The sequence below is a fragment of the Protopterus annectens genome, chromosome 14.part0 (assembly GCF_019279795.1).
Source record: "Protopterus annectens isolate FY-2018-M chromosome 14.part0, PAN1.0, whole genome shotgun sequence".
NCBI lineage: Eukaryota > Metazoa > Chordata > Ceratodontiformes > Protopteridae > Protopterus > Protopterus annectens.
Window position 1 is genome coordinate 180,090,916 of NC_056748.1, and position 21,516 is coordinate 180,112,431.

At 43.7% G+C, this 21,516-nt stretch overlaps 1 protein-coding gene across 3 annotated transcripts in view; it reads left to right on the plus strand.

Annotated features, from left to right (window-relative positions):
* FAF1 (Fas associated factor 1) overlaps positions 1–21,516 on the plus strand; it is a 5,915,525-nt gene that overhangs the window by 266,577 nt on the left and 5,627,432 nt on the right. For all 3 annotated transcript variants that reach the window (XM_044055943.1, XM_044055942.1, XM_044055945.1), the window contains exon 2: positions 3,000–3,068. In XM_044055943.1, the coding sequence (XP_043911878.1) occupies positions 3,000–3,068 (69 nt within the window). The remainder of the gene's footprint in view (positions 1–2,999; positions 3,069–21,516) is intronic.

The following is a 21,516-nucleotide window of genomic DNA, read 5'->3' on the forward strand; positions in this document are numbered from 1 at the left end:
GAGTTGGGCTACAGTGTGTGTTTCTCACTCCCTGCTGTGTATGTCTGTGGTATCTGTCCTGTATCTATTTCCAGTACATGCCTATCATTTTCCCAGTTCAGGAACTTGGTTAGTGATGGTGTCTGGCAGCATTAAAACTTGAGCAGGGATTTTCTTCGGAGAATGGAGTTTGGAGCCCTGAAGAGATGCTTTTCTATCATAGAAAACTTAACTTTTGAGTCAGTACTCTGAATTGCAAATTAAAAATAGTGCCATTACTTTGGCAAAAGCACCTTTGTGTCATGCAAATATGTAGATCAGAAAGAATGAAAAAAATTTGCACTTCTCAAAAGAGGTGTCAGAAAAGACTGGAAAGGAGCTTGTTGCATTTGAAAATAAAAGGAACTGATGACAAAACATTTATGTTAAAGGAAGTGGGAAATCAATAGGAGGGGGTCAGAGTAGCAAAAAGTTGTATTACATAAGAAGTGAAAAATCAGGGGTAGTGAATTAATAAGTTTAATGTTTATAAAAGAAAAATAGCGTTTTGTGTCCTGTAGGTCAGGAAAAGTAGTCAAGTCCATTCTGTGAAGGAATCAAACTTTGCAGCATAGGAGTTACAGCTCATAGTCTTAACCCTGTCAGCCAGCAAGGAGCTGGAGCAGGTATGCACATCTGTGGAGTAGGCTGGACAGCAAACTTTTGGTTTAAAATGCATGGAAATAAAAATCCTCTGACAACTTGCACAAAGAACCATGGACAAGTTTGGAGGTCACTTAGGCACGTCACCTGAGCCAGCCTGTATTCACAATGAAAAATTAATTTGTGAAGAAGCTAATAATTTCTTTTTGACTGGGTTACCAAAGTCGCCAGCCGAGAGGCTGTAGAGGTGGCCAATCCAGGTTTTAGTAAAGCATTTGACACAGAATTTTAATAAGTAAATAAGACAGCCTAATTTAAGGCTGTATACTATCAGACACAACACTTGAGAAGTGGTAGAGCCCCTTCTGAGTAAGGAGGTTCTGTGGCTTATATACTTGAGGGTTCAATTAATGTTTTTTAAAAGTGATGTTTAAAGAGTCTAGAAGGAGCAGTAAGTCTTCTGCAGATACAATGATAATTAGTCAGGCTTACACAATAAACATGGCAGAGTTTCAGAAGAACAGTGATCCACTGAATCAGCACAGCTCTTCCCAGCTGGTCTTTATGCACTTTTCCTGATTGCACCACCATGCCAAGTACAAACTTTCTTGAGTCTTTGTTGACCTGTACACCACCACTTTCCAGGAGGTTGTTTCAAGGACCCAGTGTGTTCTATGAAGGGTAATGGAAAGTAGCTCTTCTTTATGAAGCAGTTAAAAAGTTAAACCTTTTTGTTTTATATAGAAGTCAGGCATATTTTTATCAACCAGAGGAGACGTTGTGAGTAGTATTTAATAAAAAGTTGAAAGAATTTATCTGGGAGGAGAAGATGGCAAGAGTTAAGTGAGATAAATGTGTTCTTCCAATAGAGCAAAGTAGTTTAGCATTACCTTATTTGAAAGGATATTATAAAGCTATGCAGTTAAGGCTTTTATCCATATCACAAGCAGAAGGTTATAATTCATAGTGGAAAAGGATGATGCTGAAGTGATGGAGAGTTCAAGAAATAAGGAGAGAGAGTGATTTTTGAATGCAGATCCTGGAGGAGAATAACAACCACCTTACCGACTATTATATTCATAAAGAGGCAGAAATTATTTTAAGAACTAAAAAAACACGGTAATGGCAAAAGGAAAATTTGCCAGTAGTGGAGACTGCAAGTTGGGGTGTAGAAAACAGGCAAGAGAGGACTGGCTGGAATTTACTGGAAAAAACTGGCAAAGGAATAAAGGTATTGGGAGCAAATAAGAAGAATGGGATATGACCAAGAAGTTTGGACTGCTCGTTAGAGCCCACTTTTCCTACTAGGAACTGATATCAGAGTATAGGCAAAGAGAAATGAATAGGGGAGTTCTAAGTGAAAAACGTGCCCTGGTGCAGTTTTTAGTTGAATTTAGAACAGAAGCTGTTCTGAAAATGGGATAATTAATAGGCATGTGAAATGTTGCATAATAACCATAACAATCAATCAGAGGAAGTTAGAAAAGGTTGGGAAGAGTTACCAGAAAAACAATTCACAAAAGAACAGTGGGAGGATATGTGTATGGCTCCAAAGTGTGCAACAAAGTCCAGAAGGGTTAAGATTTTTCCTTGGAAGTGTTTGCATAGGTATTTTTATACCCCAAGCAGAGTTCAAAGATTCATTCCTATGGTAGATAGCAAATCTTGGAGGTGTCATGGGGAAGAACAAGGTAACTGGGAACATATATTTTGGGAGTGTAATGAGCTGGCAGATTTTTAAAAAATTCCCTACAGAGTACTCTTGCAGAAATATTTGGGGTGCAAATGACTATAACTAAGAAAATGATTCAGTTGAGGTAGGACAGGATCTGAATTGCCTAGACTTAGTAAGGCCTTGTTAATTTTACTTCTGTTAGCTGCCAAAAAAGCGTTTATTAGAAAATGGAAATCATCTGTATTGAATATTGTTAAATAGATTAAAAAAACTGAAAATGGGAATTTTAAAAAAGAAAATGAGCAAATTAGGTGGAAATAAATGGAATTTTTGGGAACAAAACATGCAAAATAATGTTCTGTAGGAGGAGTGATTTTTAAGGGGAGCATAATAATTGAGTGATTTATGTAATGCTGGACTAAATGACAGTTGTAAAGAAAGCATTTATGTGCAATGTATGTAAATGAAAACATGTTTATATGTTTGTTTTTTTTTTCTATTAATGTGTGTGTGCCTGTATCTTAAGTGATAATTTAATAAGTATATTTAAAAAAAGAAAGTGCAAGATATTGAGGTTATTTTGTTTTTATCAAGACCTATCCTCCTAGTTTGCCTTGGAATACTACAAAAGAAGTGATAAACTGTTGAAAAAGTAGAGCAGATTTACAGTAATATGTACTAATATGTTATATTTTTATTGCAGGCATGTACTGGTATAGAAAACATTGATGAAGCTATTACTTTGCTTGAGCAGAATAACTGGGATTTAGTGGTGAGTACTCGAGTTCCTATTCTTTTCAGAGAAATGTTGCATGTTATGATGAAGATTTTTAACTACCCAGCTCCATAACACCATGGCATAAAATGATGGAGCCCTGACAGCATCCTGCATGACTGTAGTCCATGGCTTAGGCAATGAAGGAGCAGCCATGTAAGGATAACATTGATAGAAAGCATGTAACTTGTGGGAGGGGTTGTTACTGGAATCTCTGCTGTAAGCATGTAATTCGGGGGAAGGCTAGGTGCTGTAGAATTTGTAGCCTGTGACTCTGGGCATGTGATACCACCATAGTTGTGTGGAAAAGAGCAACTTGCCCTACTTCCAACACAGTGAACATTGTAGTATGCTTTCTTGGCAGCCAGGGGATGTTGAGTGTACAGAACATCTTCTAACCCCGGGTACATGACAGTCACAATCCCACACTGTTCCTTCCCTGCCCCAGGTGTCTTAGGATGTTAGGAGTTGGGAAGAATGAATGGGTCCATATGGAATGGGGCTTGTTGGTTCCAAGCAGTTTGAAGTGAAAAAGAATGATTAAAACTTTTGACTGAAATTTTTATCAGGTTTTAGTTTATGTATTTGCACTTTATTTCTGCAGATACAAAGGATGAAGAGAAATGATGTTCATCTTGTCTAGCTGTGTTAGCCTGTGATGTGGTAACGGAAATCTTTCTGCTCTGAGATAGTACCCCAGGGGCTGACAGGAGAGCTCAAATGGAAGACGCTGCCCACACAGCAGAGGAGGCCTGTAGAAACAATCGTCCAGAGATTGTTTTTCTTACAATCCCTATCAGTTCTTCTGAAAGGAGGCCTGATTGTCCACCTCTGGAGACAGTTGGGGGTCATCTATGCCTGCAACAGACAGCCTGGATAGACATTACAAAAGATGCATAGGCGCAGAGGCTTAGTTTCAGGAGCTATATAATTCCCTTTTCCATACCCCCTCCCTTGACAGTAAACAAAATTCACGATGTTTCACGCAGAGGAAAGCAACAGCTCTAGAAATAAAAAAGCTGCTAGAAAAAAAAGTTGTTCAGGAGGTTCCCCCCAGACCAGATGGAATCCAGGACTTACTCAAGGATCTTTTTAGTGCCAAAGAAAACAGGGGGCTGGAGAGCAATTTTGGATATCAGTGATCTGAACAAATCGGTTCAGTATACCAAGTTCCAGATGGTCATGCTTCGGTCCATTTTGCCTTTCCTGCACAAGGACAGCTGGATTTGCTAAGCAGATCTTCAGGATGTGTACTATCACATAAAGATGAACAGGTGATCTAGAAGATACCTATGCCTCTGGCTGAGAGCCATTCATTACCAGTTCAGAGCTCTGCCCTTTGGCTGCACCACAGCTCCCAGGGTGTATCTTTTGTAATGTCTAGCCAGGCTGTCTGGCAGTAGTAACAGCTCACTTGAGACTGCAGGGATTCCGGGTGTTTCTGTATTTGAGCGACTGGCTCATAACTGCTATGACCAAGCATCTTCTGATAAAAGCTCAAGACTGTGTACTCCATATTTGCTCTCATCTAGGAATTACCATCAATCACAACAAATTTCAGCTAGATCCAACTCAGACACTAGAGTTCTTAGGGGCCCTGTTCAATACATTATTAGTAAAAGCCTCCCTTTCTTCACCAAGAGTTCAAACTGTTTGATTTCAAGTCAAAAAGATAATTTAGAATTCTTCTGTATCAACTCGACTGATTCTACAAGCCTAGGGGTCAGTGTTAGCTGCAGTAGTTTTGGTACCGTTAGCAAGATAATATATGAGAATTCTTCAATTGACCCTAGCAGCAGAGTGGTCTATTCTACACCAACCTGTGTCCACCCAGATCAGGCATGCAAAAAGTACCTATTGTGGAGGATGCATTCAGATTAGGTATTTCAAGGCTGTCTTTTTATTCTCCTCAGCCCAAAGCCGTAGTCACCACGGATGCTTCCCAGATCGTGTGTGTGTGTGTGTGGGGGCACTTGTTGGGAAAGATAATCCAAGGCACATGGTTCCCCTGAAGAGCCCAACATGCATATCAGTGTCCTAGAAATGAGAACAGTACTTCTAGCATTGCAGGCCTTTCAAGATATTCTCCCTTCTGGAACTGTTGCAATTCAAATGAATAATATGTCAGTGGTATGATACATCAACAAACAGGAAGGGTCCAACTCTTACCCCTTGCGTCGAGAAGCTCTGAGACTTTGGCAATGGGCAATCTCATCCAGTTGATTTCTGATAGCAATGCACATTCCGGGGAAATCCAACGTAATAGCAGACAAGTTGAGCAGGTCCATTTTGTTACCTCAGTTTGTTTGCTTGTGTCTTTCGGCTTTTCCCAGTTAGGGGTCGCCACAGCGGAACTCTGGTCCGCTAATGATTGGTAGTTGATTTTTACATGCCGAGTTATCAGCCCTGACGTACAACCTTCAACGAAGGTACACACATTCACGCACGTCTCCACGCAGAAGACGCTCTAGCTGAGAATCGAACCAGACAGCGTCTTACTGTGAGGCGACAACGCTACCGCAGCACCACCGCCGCGGGTATTTTGTTACCTCATTAATGGTCTCTAAACATGAGAGTTGCAGAAAAGATATCCTGCCAGTGGAGCCAACCTTGTTTCTCCCCTCAACAAGAGCAGCACATTCTTTGCCCCGATTCCACTGCTGGAGGAATCACCAAGAGATGCTGTTCTCCATGATTGGCCCCCAGTTTCCTCTCTGCATATCCCCCTACCACCTTAATCCCCAAATTTCTCCAGAAAGTTTCTCAGTTTTAAGAGCAGAGTCATCCTCATTGCTCGTTATTGGCCTCATCAGATTTTGTTCCCCTTTGGCTTCATCTAGTTCAGCTGCCATCGATTCTGGATCCAATTCCAGACCTCCTGTCTCACCCGACAGGTATGATTCACCCGGACGTTTCAGACCTAAAGCTAACTGCATGGTTTCTCCACTTCCATTGATAGGTAGACACCCTGGATTCTATTACTCGGTCTGTCATATACTTTTATCTTCCCATAAAGCTTCCACTAGAACGATTTACAAAAGTAAGCGGAAGAGATTTGTTTTTGGGCACAGCAAAAAGACATTGACACTTTTTCAGCACCAGTACATAATGTTCTTGATTTCCTGATTTGTATCTTTAGTCAAGGGGCTAGTTCATTAACTTTTAAAGTACAACTAGCTGCCATTTCAAATTTTCATATATGAATTAACAATTTTTCCTTAGCCTCCTCAAAACTTTGTAAGGCCTATATAAGGGGTACCTTTCTTCTGAGACCACCTTTTAAAGATCCAACTCCACCATGGGATTTAAAGTTAGTATCACAAGCTTTGACTCGGTCTCCTTTTGAACCATCACTAAAATGTTAACCAAAGTTTTTAACTTGGAAAACTATCTTTTTGGTAACTATAACCTCTGCTCGAAGACTTTCTGAACTTAAACCCATGTCTTCTAAGCCTCCTTATTTAATATTACATAGAGGTAGAGTAGCTCTATTAACCAATCCTTCCTTTCTTCCTAAGGTGGTATCAGAATCCACTGTCAAGCAGTTCATTAATCTTCCAGTTTTCTTTCCAAATGTCACAAACAAAGGTGAATACATGGTCACAGACAGTTACATTTCTATTTGCATAAAACAAAGAATTTCAGAAAAACAGATCAATAGCTTGTTTTTTTTCCCTAATCGAATTTAGGCAAGCCAGTTGCGAATGTAACCTTAGACAAATAGCTGACTGATTGCATTTCTTTTTTCTTTAACAAATTTGGCTTGTCTTTCCCAAAATCTTTGAGAGCCCATTCAGCTAGTGTTATGGCAACATTGTCAGTATTTCTATCTGGGTCTTCCAAGGGCGATATCTTTGTGACTGCAATTTGGGCTAATCCTCATACCTTTATTACTCATCACAAACTTAATAGTGCTCAGGAATATCCTTCCAGAGAGTCCTCCCGGGATTCAGGTAGCTGGGTCTCTGTCCCACTTGTTGAGGAATGAGTGAAAATTAACAATTTCAGATAAAGAAGTTATGTACTCGCCATAACATTCCATCTGTGTTGTCCATTTTCATTCTTCCTCATCTCCCTCCCACCAACTCCCCTGCCTTTTTAGTTGTTAACGTCTGGAAGAATGAGAGGGTTATAAAGGACCAGTGTTCCTTTGGTTGAGCTCCAGATATTGGCTCCTCTTATCAATGTGCAGTGTTTTCATTTAGAACAATAAGCCAGCAAACAAGATATTTGGGATAAAGCATTATGGGTAAGGGAGGAGCTTGAGAGTTCTGGTGGCCACAAGCTGTAAAAAAAAAAAAAAAAAAAAAAAGTCCGACTTATATCCAAGTATCGGATTCAAACCCCTTTTTTGTGGAAGAATGAAAATAGACAACATAGATGGAAAGTTATGGTGAGTACATTACTTTATTTTCAGCCAGCAGATCTAGGAGAGACTGTCTTTCTGATACTGTCCTTGTGGGAGGAATAAAGACACCATGTTGATGTTTCCAGTAGTTTATTCAGTTAAGTAGGTAAATGGGTGAGTGTTCTTGTTCATTAACTGAGCAAGCTACCAGCAAATTCAACAAGGTGTCTTTATTTCTCCCACAGGGAGGGTATCAGAGAGAGAGAGAGAGAGAGAGAGAGAGAGTGATTTTATCTGGATTAATCTGATGTTCTTCATGTTTCACTGTTGCAGTCATTACATTTGGGTAATCCTGCTGGCAGGTTGCCCTCAGTCGGCCTGAATTCCAAAGTCTTGGGTCCTGCGTTGGTTGCGGTCGCCCCTTCCCTGACGTCAGGTCGTCAGGGGTATAAAAGAAGCAGCCAATGCCATTTTCTTTAGTCTTTCTTGCCGCGCAGTGCCTGAAGCAGAAGCAGTTCGCAAATGCCGGTCGGCCAACTTCTGAGATTTTCGTGTTCGAGTTTCAGACCCAAAGTCTTCAATAAAGCTAAGTACCCTGTTGGGGAAACTTTTTTTTCTTGCTCCAGACTGATGTCAGAAAAAGTTAATAATTGTATTTCTTGTGGAAAGCAAATACCTCATAATGACTTTCATTCTTACTATATTCCTTGCCTAGGCCCTGATCACAACGTTTCTGGTTGTCGGTTTTGTGCTAGATTTAACCAACGCACTATTAAGCATCGGTATGATTTTGCTTTAAACTATTTTGGACGCTGGTTTAATTATCCAGAAATGTCATCGGATAGCCATCCAACTACCGGAGTTCACAAAAAACGCAAAGAAAAGGAGAGAGATAAACAACGGAGGCCCAAAACCGATGACGAAGCTTTTCCTAAGCGAGTCACTGGTTCGCTGGTTCTCAGTGAGGTGCTTTCGCAGCCCCTGACACCCGCTACTTTAGAGTCGCAGGCCACTACCAACTCCCACGTGGAGTCAGCTATGTCGCTGGAAACTCAAGGTATTGGAGCCTCGGACACTATTCCCTCAGATGGGTCCGGAGCCGCTGAGCAGGCACCGGCTTCTGAGGGTGTATTCAGACCTAAACATCTTTACATTAAACCGCCTTCAGCTTCAAAGGCAAAGACTAAAGCACCTTCTAAAGCAAAGAAACAAACTCAAGAGCCACGTGGACAGGCCTCTATGCCCAAAAAACAGATGCTCAAAATGGCCGAAGACTTGATTACCTTGATCAGGGGTTCCCATCCCCCTCCTGATAAGAGGAGTAGGCAAGAGACTGACTGAATCTTCAGATCAGGTTTCTATTTCTTCTGATTCCTCTTCTGATCAGGAATATGCTCTTCCCCCTTATGAGGATTCCGATGCTGAAGAATCTATACCTTCAGCTTCTCCTCCAGAGGACTATTCTTTTGGGGAAACCTTGCATGCCATGAGGGAGCATTTCCATTGGGAGAGCCAAGATTTTTCAGAATCTAAAAAGTGGCTCAGGGATTTCCTTTTACTACCTCAACACAGGCCTCTAGCCATTCCACATGTGTTGGACATTGTAGATGATGTGTTTTTGGAGTCTAGTCTGACCCCTGACTCCTTGCCTTCAGCTCCTGTTAAGCTGACAGATATTACAGGGTTCCTGACTCTCATAAATTCCTTTTTAAAAACCCTGCTGCAGACCCAGAAACTATTTCACAGGGTCCCAAAGGAGTTAAGGCTTCCACTGCAAAAAACCCTACCCCCTCTGGCAGAGATTCTAGGGCACTGGATAGATGGGGAAAAAAGGTTTACACATCTGCTACCTTGGCTATAAGGGCCTTAAACTGTCAGGTGTTCAACGTGTTACACTGTTGCAGTCATCACACTTGGGTTATCCTGCCATCAGGCGGTCCCGCAGTCGGCCCGAGTTCCAAAGTCTTGGTCCGGCGTCGGTTGCTGTCGCTTCTTCCCTGACGTCAGTGCGCCAGGGGTATATAAGAGGCATCCAACGCCATTTTCTTCAGTCTTTCTTGCCGTGCGGTGTCCGAAGCAGAAGCAGTTCGCAAGTGCCGGTCGGCCGTCTTCTGAGATTTTCAAATCGAATTTCATACCGAAGTCTTCAATAAAGCTAAGTACCCCGTTGGGGAACCTTTTCTTGCCTCAGTCCCATGTCAGAAAAAGTTAACAATTGCATTTCTTGTGGGAAGCAAATACCTCACAAGGACTTCTGTTCCTACTGTATTCCTTGCCTAGGCCCAGACCACGACGTCTCAGGTTGTCGGTTTTGTGCTAGGTTTAATAAACGAACTATCAAATATCAGTTCGATTTCGCCCGACATTACTTTAGTAGGAAATTTAATTATACCATGCCGTCGGAGCAACCGACAACCGGCATGCATAAAAACACAAGGATAAGGATAGGCAGCCTAGACCCAAACCAGACTCCGAGGTCTCTGCAGGGCCTGTCGCTGGTTCTCCGGTTTTCAGTGAGGTGCCTACCCAGCCCCTGACGACCGCTGAATTAGAACCCCAGATGGCTTCTGATTCACAAGCGGAGAGTACTAGGCCGGCGCAGCCTTCTTCTTTAGGCCCTTCCGACTCCATAGCAGAAGGAGATTCCGGTGCAGTAGAAAGGCCTTCGGTTGCAGAAGGTGTCTTCAGACCGACTACACTCACCATTAAATCTTATGCTAAGCTTAAAACTCCATTAATATCTAAAAAGACTGTACATCAGTCTCCAGTACAAGGCCCCATGCCTAAGAAACAGATGCTTAAGATGGCTGAAGATTTAATTACCCTAATCAGGGGTTCCCATGCCCATTCTGAAAAAAGGCCAAGACAAGAGGAGGATTATGCTTCCTCTGACCAGGTTTCAATTTCCTCAGAATCTTCTGAGGAACAGCAATACTCTTTTCCCCCTTATGAAGACACTGATACTGAAGAGTCTATTCCCTCAGCATCACCTCCAGAAGGCTACTCCTTTGGGGAAACTTTACATACCATGAGGGAACATTTCCACTGGGAAGGCCAGAATTATTCTGATTCTAAGAAAAGGCTCCAAGAGTTCCTTTTACTTCCCCAGCACAGAACACTTGCTATCCCTCCTGTGTTAGACATTGTGGATGATGTTTACCTAGAATCTAGTCTTAACCCAGACTCTCTACCTCCTGCTCCAGCCAAACCAGACAAATACTACAGAGTCCCCGACTCACACAAATTCCTATATAAAAGCCCTGTTGCTGACCCAGAAACAATTTCCCAGGGTCCCAAAGGGGTTAAGGCCTCCATTGCTAAAAATCCTGTACCCTCTGAAAGGGATTCCAGAGCACTAGATAGATGGGGAAAGAAGGTATACACCTCAGCTACTCTAGCTATGAGAGCCTTAAATTGCCAGTTTCACATGCTAAAATATCAGCAATTCCTAATGTCTCAGTTAAAACAAAAAATGAGCACACATTCAGAGCAGCCTGATTTCAAGGAAATGCAGGATCTGTTACATGCAGCTGAACAGGTGGGCAAACATACTTTACAATGTGGATTTGATTCATTGGAAGCTTCCTGTAGAGCAGCAGTGACTGGGTCTGTCATACGCAGACATGCTTGGTTAAAAGAACAAACCCTGCTTGATCATGTTAAAGCAAAGTTATTGGATGCACCTTTACAGCAGGATGTTTTATTTGGTATGAAGGCAGAAGAGGTTTTAAAGAAAATGGAGGATAAGGCAAAATCTATGCAGACGGTCAAGGATTTTTTACAGGTTCAACACCCTCAGTTCAGCAGAAATTGACCAAAAAAAAACTGATTCTTTCCAGCATCTGACAGACCACAGAGGGGCAAATACAGACACCCAAGGGGCAGAGGTCAACCACAAGGCCCTTACAAACCTCGCCAGTGGGGTGCCGCTACCCAGAAAGGAGGAGAAGACAGGCCCCAAGCTAACAGAAGACAAACACAATGACTTAACCCTCAGACTGCCAAGCAAATCTCTCTTGGCAGCTCCCTTGGGAGGAAAATTATCACTTTTTGCAGATAACTGGCACATCATTACAAAAGACAAATGGGTCCTAAACATTGTTTCACAAGGATACAGATTATACTTTCACACCTTGCCAAAGATAAAAGGAATGCCAAACCTGCCACCAAATCAATGGGCAGAGGCACAAAAACAAATTACAGCTCTCATGGACATGAGCCATTCAACAGGTACCTACACAGGAGCAAGGACAAGGATTTTACTCAAGACTCTTTCTAGTCCCCAGAAAGGACAAAGCCTGGAGACCCATTCTGGACCTTTCAATTCTAAACACCTATCTCCAAGTACCCAAATTCAAGATGCTAACACTAAAGCAGCTTCTTCCCATGCTGGGCAAGAAGGCTTGGCTAGTAATGTTGGATCTCAAGGAGGCATACCTGCATGTCCCTATCAGACAAAATTGCAGAAGATACCTCCACTTCATTGCAGGTTCAACTCATTATCCATTCTCTGCACTGCCCTTTGGCTTATCTACTGCGCCCAGGTCTTCACAAAATGCCTGGCACCAGTAATTGCATACTGCAGACAAAGAGGAATTCAAATATACCCATACCTGGACGACTGCCTTATTCAAGCAGAAAGCATGGACATTCTTTGAAAGCATCTGGCGTTTGTCAAACACCTTTTAAGTTGCCTAGGGTACACAGTAAACGAAAAGAAATCAAAACTAGTGCCCTCACAGAACATAACATTCCTGGGTGGCAGCTTGAATACAATGGCCCAGGTGGCTTATCTCACGCCAGACAAGCAACAACAGCTGACTCAATATTTCAAAATGATGGCAATAAAGACCCAACTCCCTGCAAGAAAAATTCTGCAGGCCTTGGGATTCATGGCATCTTGCATACTCCTAATACCATTTGCAAAACTGCATATGAGGAAATTACAATGGTATCTGAAGAGCGTATGGACACAGCACAGCCACAGCTTGGAAACAATGATTCCACTCATTCCCTGCCTTCAACAGGAGTTTCTATGGTGGGCACAGGCATGTCACCTCAACCAGGGTCAGCCTTTCACCTTGCCCACAGCCAGGCAAACTGTAACAGCAGATGCATTGGACTATGCCTGGGGAGCACACATGGCAGGACAGTGCATTCAGGGCAAATGGAACATAGATCAAAGGCATCTGCATATCAATCAGAAAGAAATGCTAGCTGTACAGAATGCCCTAACAGCTTTCAGGGACCTCTTACATCCAGGACAACTTCTAATAAAGACAGACAATACCACAGATGTCCTTCAAGGATGCATCTGCAGTCATCACATATGGGTTGTCCTGCCTCAGGCAGCCCTTCGGTCGGCCGGATTACAAAGTCTGGGTCTGGCCTTGGCTGATGTTGCACTTTCCCCGACATCAGAGCGTCTGGGGTATAAAAGCATCAGCCGACGCCATTTTCCCCAGTCTTTCTTGCCGCGTGGTGCCCGAAGCAGAAGCAGTTCGCAAGTGCCGGTCGGCCAGCTCCTGTGATTCAGCTACCGAAGACTTTGAAAAAGCTAAGTACCCCGTTGGAGACTCTTTCTTGCCTCAGCCGATATCAGATAAAGTTAACAATTGTTTAACTTGTGGGAAACAAATACCTCATAAGGATTTCCACTCTTACTGCCTCCCCTGCCTAGGCCCAGACCACGACGTCTCGGCCTGTTCAGCCTGTGCTTCCTTCAACCGACGAACTCTTAGACGTCGGTCGGAGTTTGCAGAGGAATTCTTTGGGGCTAGTTTTGCTTACAAGATGCCGTCGGAGACTCTGACTTCGCATTTAGTTAAGAAACGGAAGGACAAGGACCGACACATGCGGGCCACGGTTTCGGCTGAAACCACGGTCAGGCCTACCGCGAGTGTTTCGGTCTCGGCTGAAACCGAGTCCTTGGTACTTCCGATTACCGAAACCGCACAACCGACTACCTCGGCCCCGGAGGCCCCGGCCGAGTCGGTTATCGAATTACCTACTGAAACTGGTGTCCAGGAACCTTCCGACACCATTCTTTTAGACAAATCTACTCCTGCACGTGGTGCAGCCAGACCTCCTGCATCCATGTCCATTAAGGCTTTCTCTAGGGCTAAAGCTGCTAAACTTTCTAAAGCTTTGCCTCCCAAGGTTATCTCTCAGAGACCCTCTACTGGCTCACAGATTCTTAGCTTAGCAGAGGATCTTATCTCCTTAATTAGAGGTTCTCAACCTCATCCGGACAGGGGCTCGCAACCACCTCCAGACAAAAGGCCCAGGGTTGAGCCCTCTGACCCTCACTCCTCAGATGAGTCCTCTGATGGCTCTACTCTGTCAGACCACCAGGAGGAGGCTTATTCGGCCTACGAGGATTCTGATGCTGAAGAATCTATTCCTCGGCCTCCCTCCTGAAGAGTTTTCCTTTGGAGACATTACACTCAGAGAACATTTTCAATGGCAGGGTCAGGAATTCTCTGATTCTAGAAAGAGATTAAGGACCTTTTTACATTTACCTCAGCATAGGCCTTTAGCTATACCTCCTGTTTTGAATGTCATTGATGATGTGTACTCTGATGCTAGTACAACCCCTGACACTCTCCCTCCGGCTCCTGCCAAGCCTGATGGGTACTACAGGGTCCCGGACTCACATCTACACCTATACAAGGCCCACTCTGCTGATCCAGAAACTATTTCCCAGGGCCCAAAAGGGGTTGCAGCTGCCACTGCTAGAAATCCTCTACCCTCCGAAAGGGAGTCCAGAGCTTTAGAGAGATGGGGTAAAAAAGTGTATACTTCTGCAACTCTTTCCATGAGGGCATTAAATTGTCAATTTCATATGATACAGTACCACGAGTATTTGTTAGATGAATTACACAAGAAACTGTCTTCTTCTGAACCCCTTGATCGCAAATCCCTTCAGGATCTGGTAGATAGCTCCCAACAGGTTAGTAACCATTTCTTGCAGTGTGGTTATGATGCATTGGAAGCTTCATGTAGGTCAGCTATGACAGGTGCAGTCATACGTAGGCATGCCTGGCTGAAGGAACAATCTCTGCCAGACCATGTTAAAGCTAAGCTTTTGGATGCTCCTATGGAAAAGCAAAAATTATTTGGTTCCACGGCTCAAGAGGTCTTAAAGAAATTTGAAGAAAAGGCAAAATCTGTGCAAACAGTCAAAGATTTTCTGCAAGTCCAACCACCGAGATTCAGCAGAAATTGGCCTACTAAGAATTGGTCCTTTCCGGACTCAGACAGATCTCAGAGAGGCAGGAATAGGCATGCCAGAGGTAGAGGGCAAGCTAGAGGCTCCTACAGAGGCCGTCAATGGCAGCCTCCCAACCAGAGAGGTAGTGCAGGAACTACAACTGCTACACTAGGACAGACTCAATGACTTTGTTTTGACTCCGCCGACCAGGGCTCAGTTAGAAGCACCTTTGGGCGGAAAGCTTTCTTTATTTTCAAACAATTGGCACAGCATTACAAGGGACACATGGACACTGCAAATAATAGACAAAGGATACAGGTTCCATTTCCACACATTGCCAGAAAGAAAAGGCATGCCAGACCTGCCACCAAATCAGAGGGCAGAGGCTTTGAAACAAATTTCAAACTTAATACAAATGAAAGCTATAGAAAAGGTACCTCTTTCAGAACAAGGCCAAGGATTTTACTCCAGATTATTCCTTGTTCCAAGAAAAGAAAATCAATGGAGACCTATTCTCGACTTGTCCGCACTGAATACTTACCTCATTGTGCCAAAATTCAAAATGCTGACTCTACAGCAACTCCTTCCCATGCTGGGCAAGGGGTCTTGGCTGGTGACTCTAGACCTCAAGGAGGCATACCTGCATGTCCCTATCAGACAAAGTTGCAGAAGACACCTCAGATTTCTTGCAGGGTCAGAGCATTATCAATTCTCAGCATTGCCCTTTGGCTTATCTACTGCGCCCAGAGTATTCACAAAATGCCTGGCATCAGTAATTGCACACTGCAGACTTCAGGGGATTCAAATTTACCCATATCTGGACGACTGCCTTATACAAGCAGACAGCAAGCAAACTTTGTTAAAGGACTTGGATTATGCCATCCACCTACTGCAGGCCTTGGGATATACAGTCAACATCCACAAATCAAGACTTGTTCCATCCCAAAGAATAACTTTTCTGGGTGCGGATCTAGACACAAACACCCAAATGGCCTTTCTCACAGAAGAAAAACAAAAACAACTACCGGATTACTTCAAGAATCTGACAAGACAAACTCAGTTGACTGCAAGGAAAATCCTGCAGGCCCTGGGTTACATGGCATCTTGCATTCTTCTGATTCCACAAGCAAGGCTGCATATGAGAAAATTACAATGGTACCTAAGGAGTTTATGGACTCAGCACAGTCACAGTTTAGAAACTTTGATCCCACTCATTCCATGCCTTCAAAAGGAATTTCTGTGGTGGGCTCAAGCATGCCAGTCGAACAGTGGGTTGCCCTTCAGCAAGCCAAGAGCCAACCAAACCATCACTACGGACGCTTCAGACCAAGGTTGGGGAGCACACATGGAGGGCAGATGTATCCAAGGGCTATGGTCACAGAGAGCTGCGTATGCACATAAACCAAAAGGAAATGCTGGCAGTGATACACGCAATCGAGGCCTTCAAACGTTTTCTTCATCAAGGCCACCTACTCATAAGGACAGACAACACCACAGTTATGTGGTACATAAACAAGCAAGGAGGCACCCATTCCTACCCTCTTTGCAGACTGGCAATGAATCTATGGGAACTTTCCTTGAAACTCAATATACAGCTGCAGTCCCAGTTCGTGCCAGGGAAAGACAACATACTGGCAGACAACTTAAGCAGAAATACCATGGATGCACACGAATGGATGCTGCACCCAGACATCTTCTTACTCATAACACAGTCATGGGGAAGGCCGGAAATAGATCTGTTCGCCTCCCCCCAGAATCATCAACTGTAGAAATTCTGCTCAAGGACATACCACCCACAAGCATGGAAAGTGGACGCTCTCTCTTTCAGCTGGAAAGCTCTAACAGTGTATGCTTTTCCACCTCTCCCATTAATTACCAAGGTCTTACTGAAGATCAGAACAGAGCAGCCCAGAGTGATTCTGATAGCTCCAAACTGGCCAAGACAGCATTGGTACCCACTGTTAAAGAGCATGTCACAGACGAAACTGTGGCCTCTCCCCCTATGGCCACTTCTACTGACACAGCACAATTTCAAAACTCTGCATTCCAACCTGAAAACCTTGCAGCTAACTGCCTGGAAAATACCATGACTCCTCCTCAGGATAAGCTATCCCAGAGAGTGAAGGATATTATTATGGAAGCTCGCCGGCCTTCCACAAGGAAGGCATATTCAGCAAAATGGAAAAGATTTCACACTTGGAACACAATAAAGGGCCTAGATGCGACAGTGGTGAACATGGCACATATACTGGAATATTTGGCAGAATTGTTCCACAACGGCCTGTCTTACTCTTCCATTAAGATACATGCCTCAGCAATTTCAGCAGAATACAATGTTGATCCACCTGTCTTCTCTCATCCTCTCCTGAGACAGTTTCTAAGAGGAATCAAAAACATCAATCCTCCAAGGAAACCACCTCTACCTGCTTGGGACCTTAACTTTGTGTTGGAAAAACTAACACTTCCTCCCTTTGAACCAGCAGCATCTGCAGATCTACAGTTTCTGTCTTGGAAAACTGCCTTCCTTCTGGCCATAACCTCAGCAAGAAGAGTATCTGAGTTACAAGCTTTAATGGCAGTACAGCCATATCTTATCTTTCATCAGGACAGAGTTTCATTGAGAACCAATCCTACATTTATGCCAAAGGTGGTATCCAGGGTATCTTTGAACCAAGCTATTCACTTGCCTACATTCTTCCCACAACCACAAAATAAAGGGGAGAAACTTCTGCACACCCTGGACATACACAGACAGTTGCACTACTACTTGGACAGAACTAAAAGTTACAGAACGACTGACCAGCTGTTTGTAGCATATGCTGCTGGGGCACAAGGAAAAGCAATTTCCAAACAGACAATTTCAAAATGGATAGGAAATTGCATTCGTTTTTTTACTCCTTTCATGGAAAAACTGTGCCAGCTAACATTAGACCTCATTCCACGAGAGCCACAGCCACCTCCACAGCCTTCCTAAGAGGGGTGGCTACCAAGGACATTTTAGAAGCTGCTACATGGAGCTCCGTGCATAAATTTGCCAAGCATTACAATTTACCTTTATACTCCAGATCCAGAGCAGGCTTTGCTACGGCAGTCCTGCAGGGTATTTTAGCTACACCATCCTTTACTTAGTACCTCCACCCCCAGATTGGCTATGGTATTCTACCCATATGTGATGACTGCAGATGCATCCTTGAAGGACATAATACAGTTTTGTACCTACCATAAATGTAGATGTCCGATAGGTATGCATCTGCAGTCAGGTTTACCCTCCCTCCTTCCCCTCTGTGGTATACTTCTTGGGTACTTACCCCTCTTATAGCTAGCTGGGGGGATCTTTTATGGTGTATTTATTTTTATAGTACTGTGCATGTTTGGATTTGTTTGTAAAATGCATTCTCTCCAAATTTTAGCCTTCCTTAGAGGGCACCTGGCATCTGGGGCAAGAAAAACTGAGGAAAATGGCGTCGGCTGATGCTTTTATACCCCAGACGCTCTGATGTCGGGGAAAGTGCGACATCAGCCGAGGCCAGACCCAGACTTTGGAATCCGGCCGACCGAAGGGCTGCCTGAGGCAGGACAACCCATATGTGATGACTGCAGATGCATACCTATCGGACATCTACATTTATGGTAGGTACAAAACTGTACTTTATGTGATACATAAACAAGCAAGGGGGCACACACTCCTACCCCCTATGCAGGCAAGCAATGACCTTGTGGAACACAGCACTGACTTACCAAGTTCAACTTCAAGCACAATTCCTGCCAGGACAGAAAAACACATTGGCAGACGACCTAAGCAGAAACATCATGGATCCCCACGAGTGGAAACTGGATCCACAAGTATTTGCAATGATAACTCAAAAATGGGGACGCACAGACATAGATCTGTTTGCCAACCCCCAAAACTACCAACTTCGAAAATTTTGCACAAGGACATTCCACCCACTAGCTTGGAAGGTGGACACCCTCTTATTCAGTTGGAAAACATTAACAGTGTATGCCTTTCCTCCACTGCCTCTTCTAGCAAAGGTGCTGCTGAAAGTCAGATTAGAGAGCCCACAAATGATGCTCATTGCTCCAGACTGGCCACGCCAACACTGGTATCCAATACTAAGGAACATGGCCCACGGCCCACCATGGATTTTACGCCAAATTCCTTACCTGCTCACTCAGCAAAACAATCAGATTCTACACAGCCAGCTCAAGACTTTAAATCTGGCTGCATGGCAAATTACCTAAGCAACCAGCCAACACCTCTATCTAAAGCTGTTATGGATGTCATTCTGGAGGCCAGGAGGCCCAGCACCAGGAAAGCCTATTCAGACAAATGGAAAATATTTTATGCCTGGAACCAGGCTAAAGGCCAAAATCCCCTTGTTCCAAACATTCCTCAGATTCTGCAATACTTAACTGAGATGTTGCACAAAGGACTTTCTTTTTCATCTATTAAGATCCACGCCTCAGCGATTTCAGCTCACTACAACACGGATCCTCCTTTATTTTCACATCCACTCCTAAGACAGTATCTCTGAGGGGCTAAGAGCATAAGACCGCCCAGGAGAGCACCAACACCAACTTGGGATCTCAACTTTGTTCTGGAAAAGCTTACACTACCGCCCTTTGAACCAGCTATTTCAGCCGAGTTAAAGTTTCTATCGTGGAAAACTGCCCTGCTACTAGCAGTAATTTCAGCTAGAAGAGTCTCAGAGCTACAAGCCCTAATGGCAGTAGAGCCTTTCCTCATTTTTCATCAAGACAGAGTCGCTCTACGGGCTAACCCTTCCTTTATGCCAAAGGTGGTATCCAGTGTGGCCCTAAACCAAACCATTCATTTGCCCACCTTTTTCCCAAACCCCCAGAACAAAGGAGAAAGACTCCTGCACTCTTTGGACATTCACAGGCAATTACGCTATTGCTTGGATAAAACTAAGGCTTTCAGAAAATCTGACCAGCTTTTTGTATCCTATGCTACAGGGTCACAAGGAAAAGCTATCTCAAAACAGACCATTTCAAAATGGATAGGGCATTGTATACGTTTCTGTTACACACATCATGGGAAACCGGTACCTGCTAGCATTAGGTCCCACTCCACCAGGGCTACTGCTACATCAACAGCCTTTCTCAGGGGGGTACCAACCAAGGATATTTTGGAAGCTGCAACTTGGAGTTCAGTGCACACCTTCACCAAGCACTATCACTTACCCCTATACTCTAAGACTAGAGCTGGTTTTGCCACTGCAGTTCTGCAGGGCCTACTAGCTTCTCCAAACCCTGTTTAACTCCACCACCCATCCTTAGCTTTGGGATTCAACCCAAGTGTGATGACTGCAGCAGTGTAACATGATGAACATAGTACAGTTTTGTACGTACCATAAATGTAGATGTTCGAGTGTTCACACTGCTGCAGTCCAGGTTACCCTCCCTCCATCCCCTCTGGACTAGCTGAACTTTTCTATACCTTTATATCTGATACAACCTTTGTGGTGTATTTGCTTATAACTGAAGGTATTATTTGTATTTTCTGTACTTGTTTCATTGGCAGTATATATTGCCCACCTACTAGGGGGCACCTGACATCTGGGGCAAGAAAAACTGAAGAAAATGGCGTTGGATGCCTCTTATATACCCCTGGCGCACTGACGTCGGGGAAGAAGCGACAGCAACCGACGCCAGACCAAGACTTTGGAACTTGGGCCGACTGTGGGACCGCCTGACGGCAGGATAACCCAAGTGTGATGACTGCAGCAGTGTTAACACTCGAACATCTACATTTATGGTAGGTACAAAACTGTACTTTTCATATGCTCAAATATCAGCAACATGTCATGGTATTGCTTAAACAGAAAATTATGTTAAACTCTGAATGTGTAGAAAACACGGAAATGCAGGATTTATTGCATGCAGCTGAACAAATTGGAAAGCATACTTTTCAATGTGGTTTTGATTCTTTGGAGGCCTCCTGCAGGGCCGCAGTTACAGGTTCTGTAATTAGGAGGCATGCTTGGTTGAAGGAACAAAATCTGCCTGATCATGTCAAAGTTAAATTATTAGATGCACCTTTACAGTATAATACTTTATTTGGTGTTAAGGCAGAAGAGGTGTTAAAGAAAATGGAGGACAAATCTAAATCTATGCAAACTGTCAAAGATTTTTTACAAGTACAGCCACCTAGGTTTAGTAGACACTGGCCTACAAAGAATTGGTCCTTTCCTGTGTCAAACAGACCTCAAAGGGGCAGATCTAGATGCCCAAGAGGCAGATCCCAGGCACAAGGTTCATACAGGTCAAAGCAATGGGGTGCTTCTACCTCCAAAGTTGGAGAAGAGAAATCACAACCATACAGGAAACAGTCCCAATGACTTCCACCTGCCTGCACCAAGCACTTATCTCCTGGCAGCATGCTTAGGGGGAAAATTAGCACTTTTTTTCTCAAAATTGGCACAATATAACTCAGGACAAGTGGGTTCTAAATATCGTGTCACAAGGCTACAGGTTCCATTTCCATACCCTGCCAAAGGCAAACAGCTGGCCAGATCTGCCAAAAAAATCAATGGGCAGAGGCGCAAAAACAAGTCTCATCCCTCATGGACATCGGGGCCATTCAACAAGTACCAGAGCAAGAGCAGGGACAAGAATTTTACTCAAGACTTTTCTTGGTACCCAGAAAGAACAAGGCCTGGAGACCAATACTGGACCTATCTATTCTGAACACATTCCCGGATGTACCAAAATTCGAAATGTTGACTTTGCAGCAGCTTCTGCCCATGCTGGGCAAGAATGCTTGGCTTGTGACTTTAGACCTAAAAGAGACATACCTGCATGTCCCAATCAGACAATCATGCAGAAGATACCTCAGATTCAGTGCTGGCTCAATGCATTAC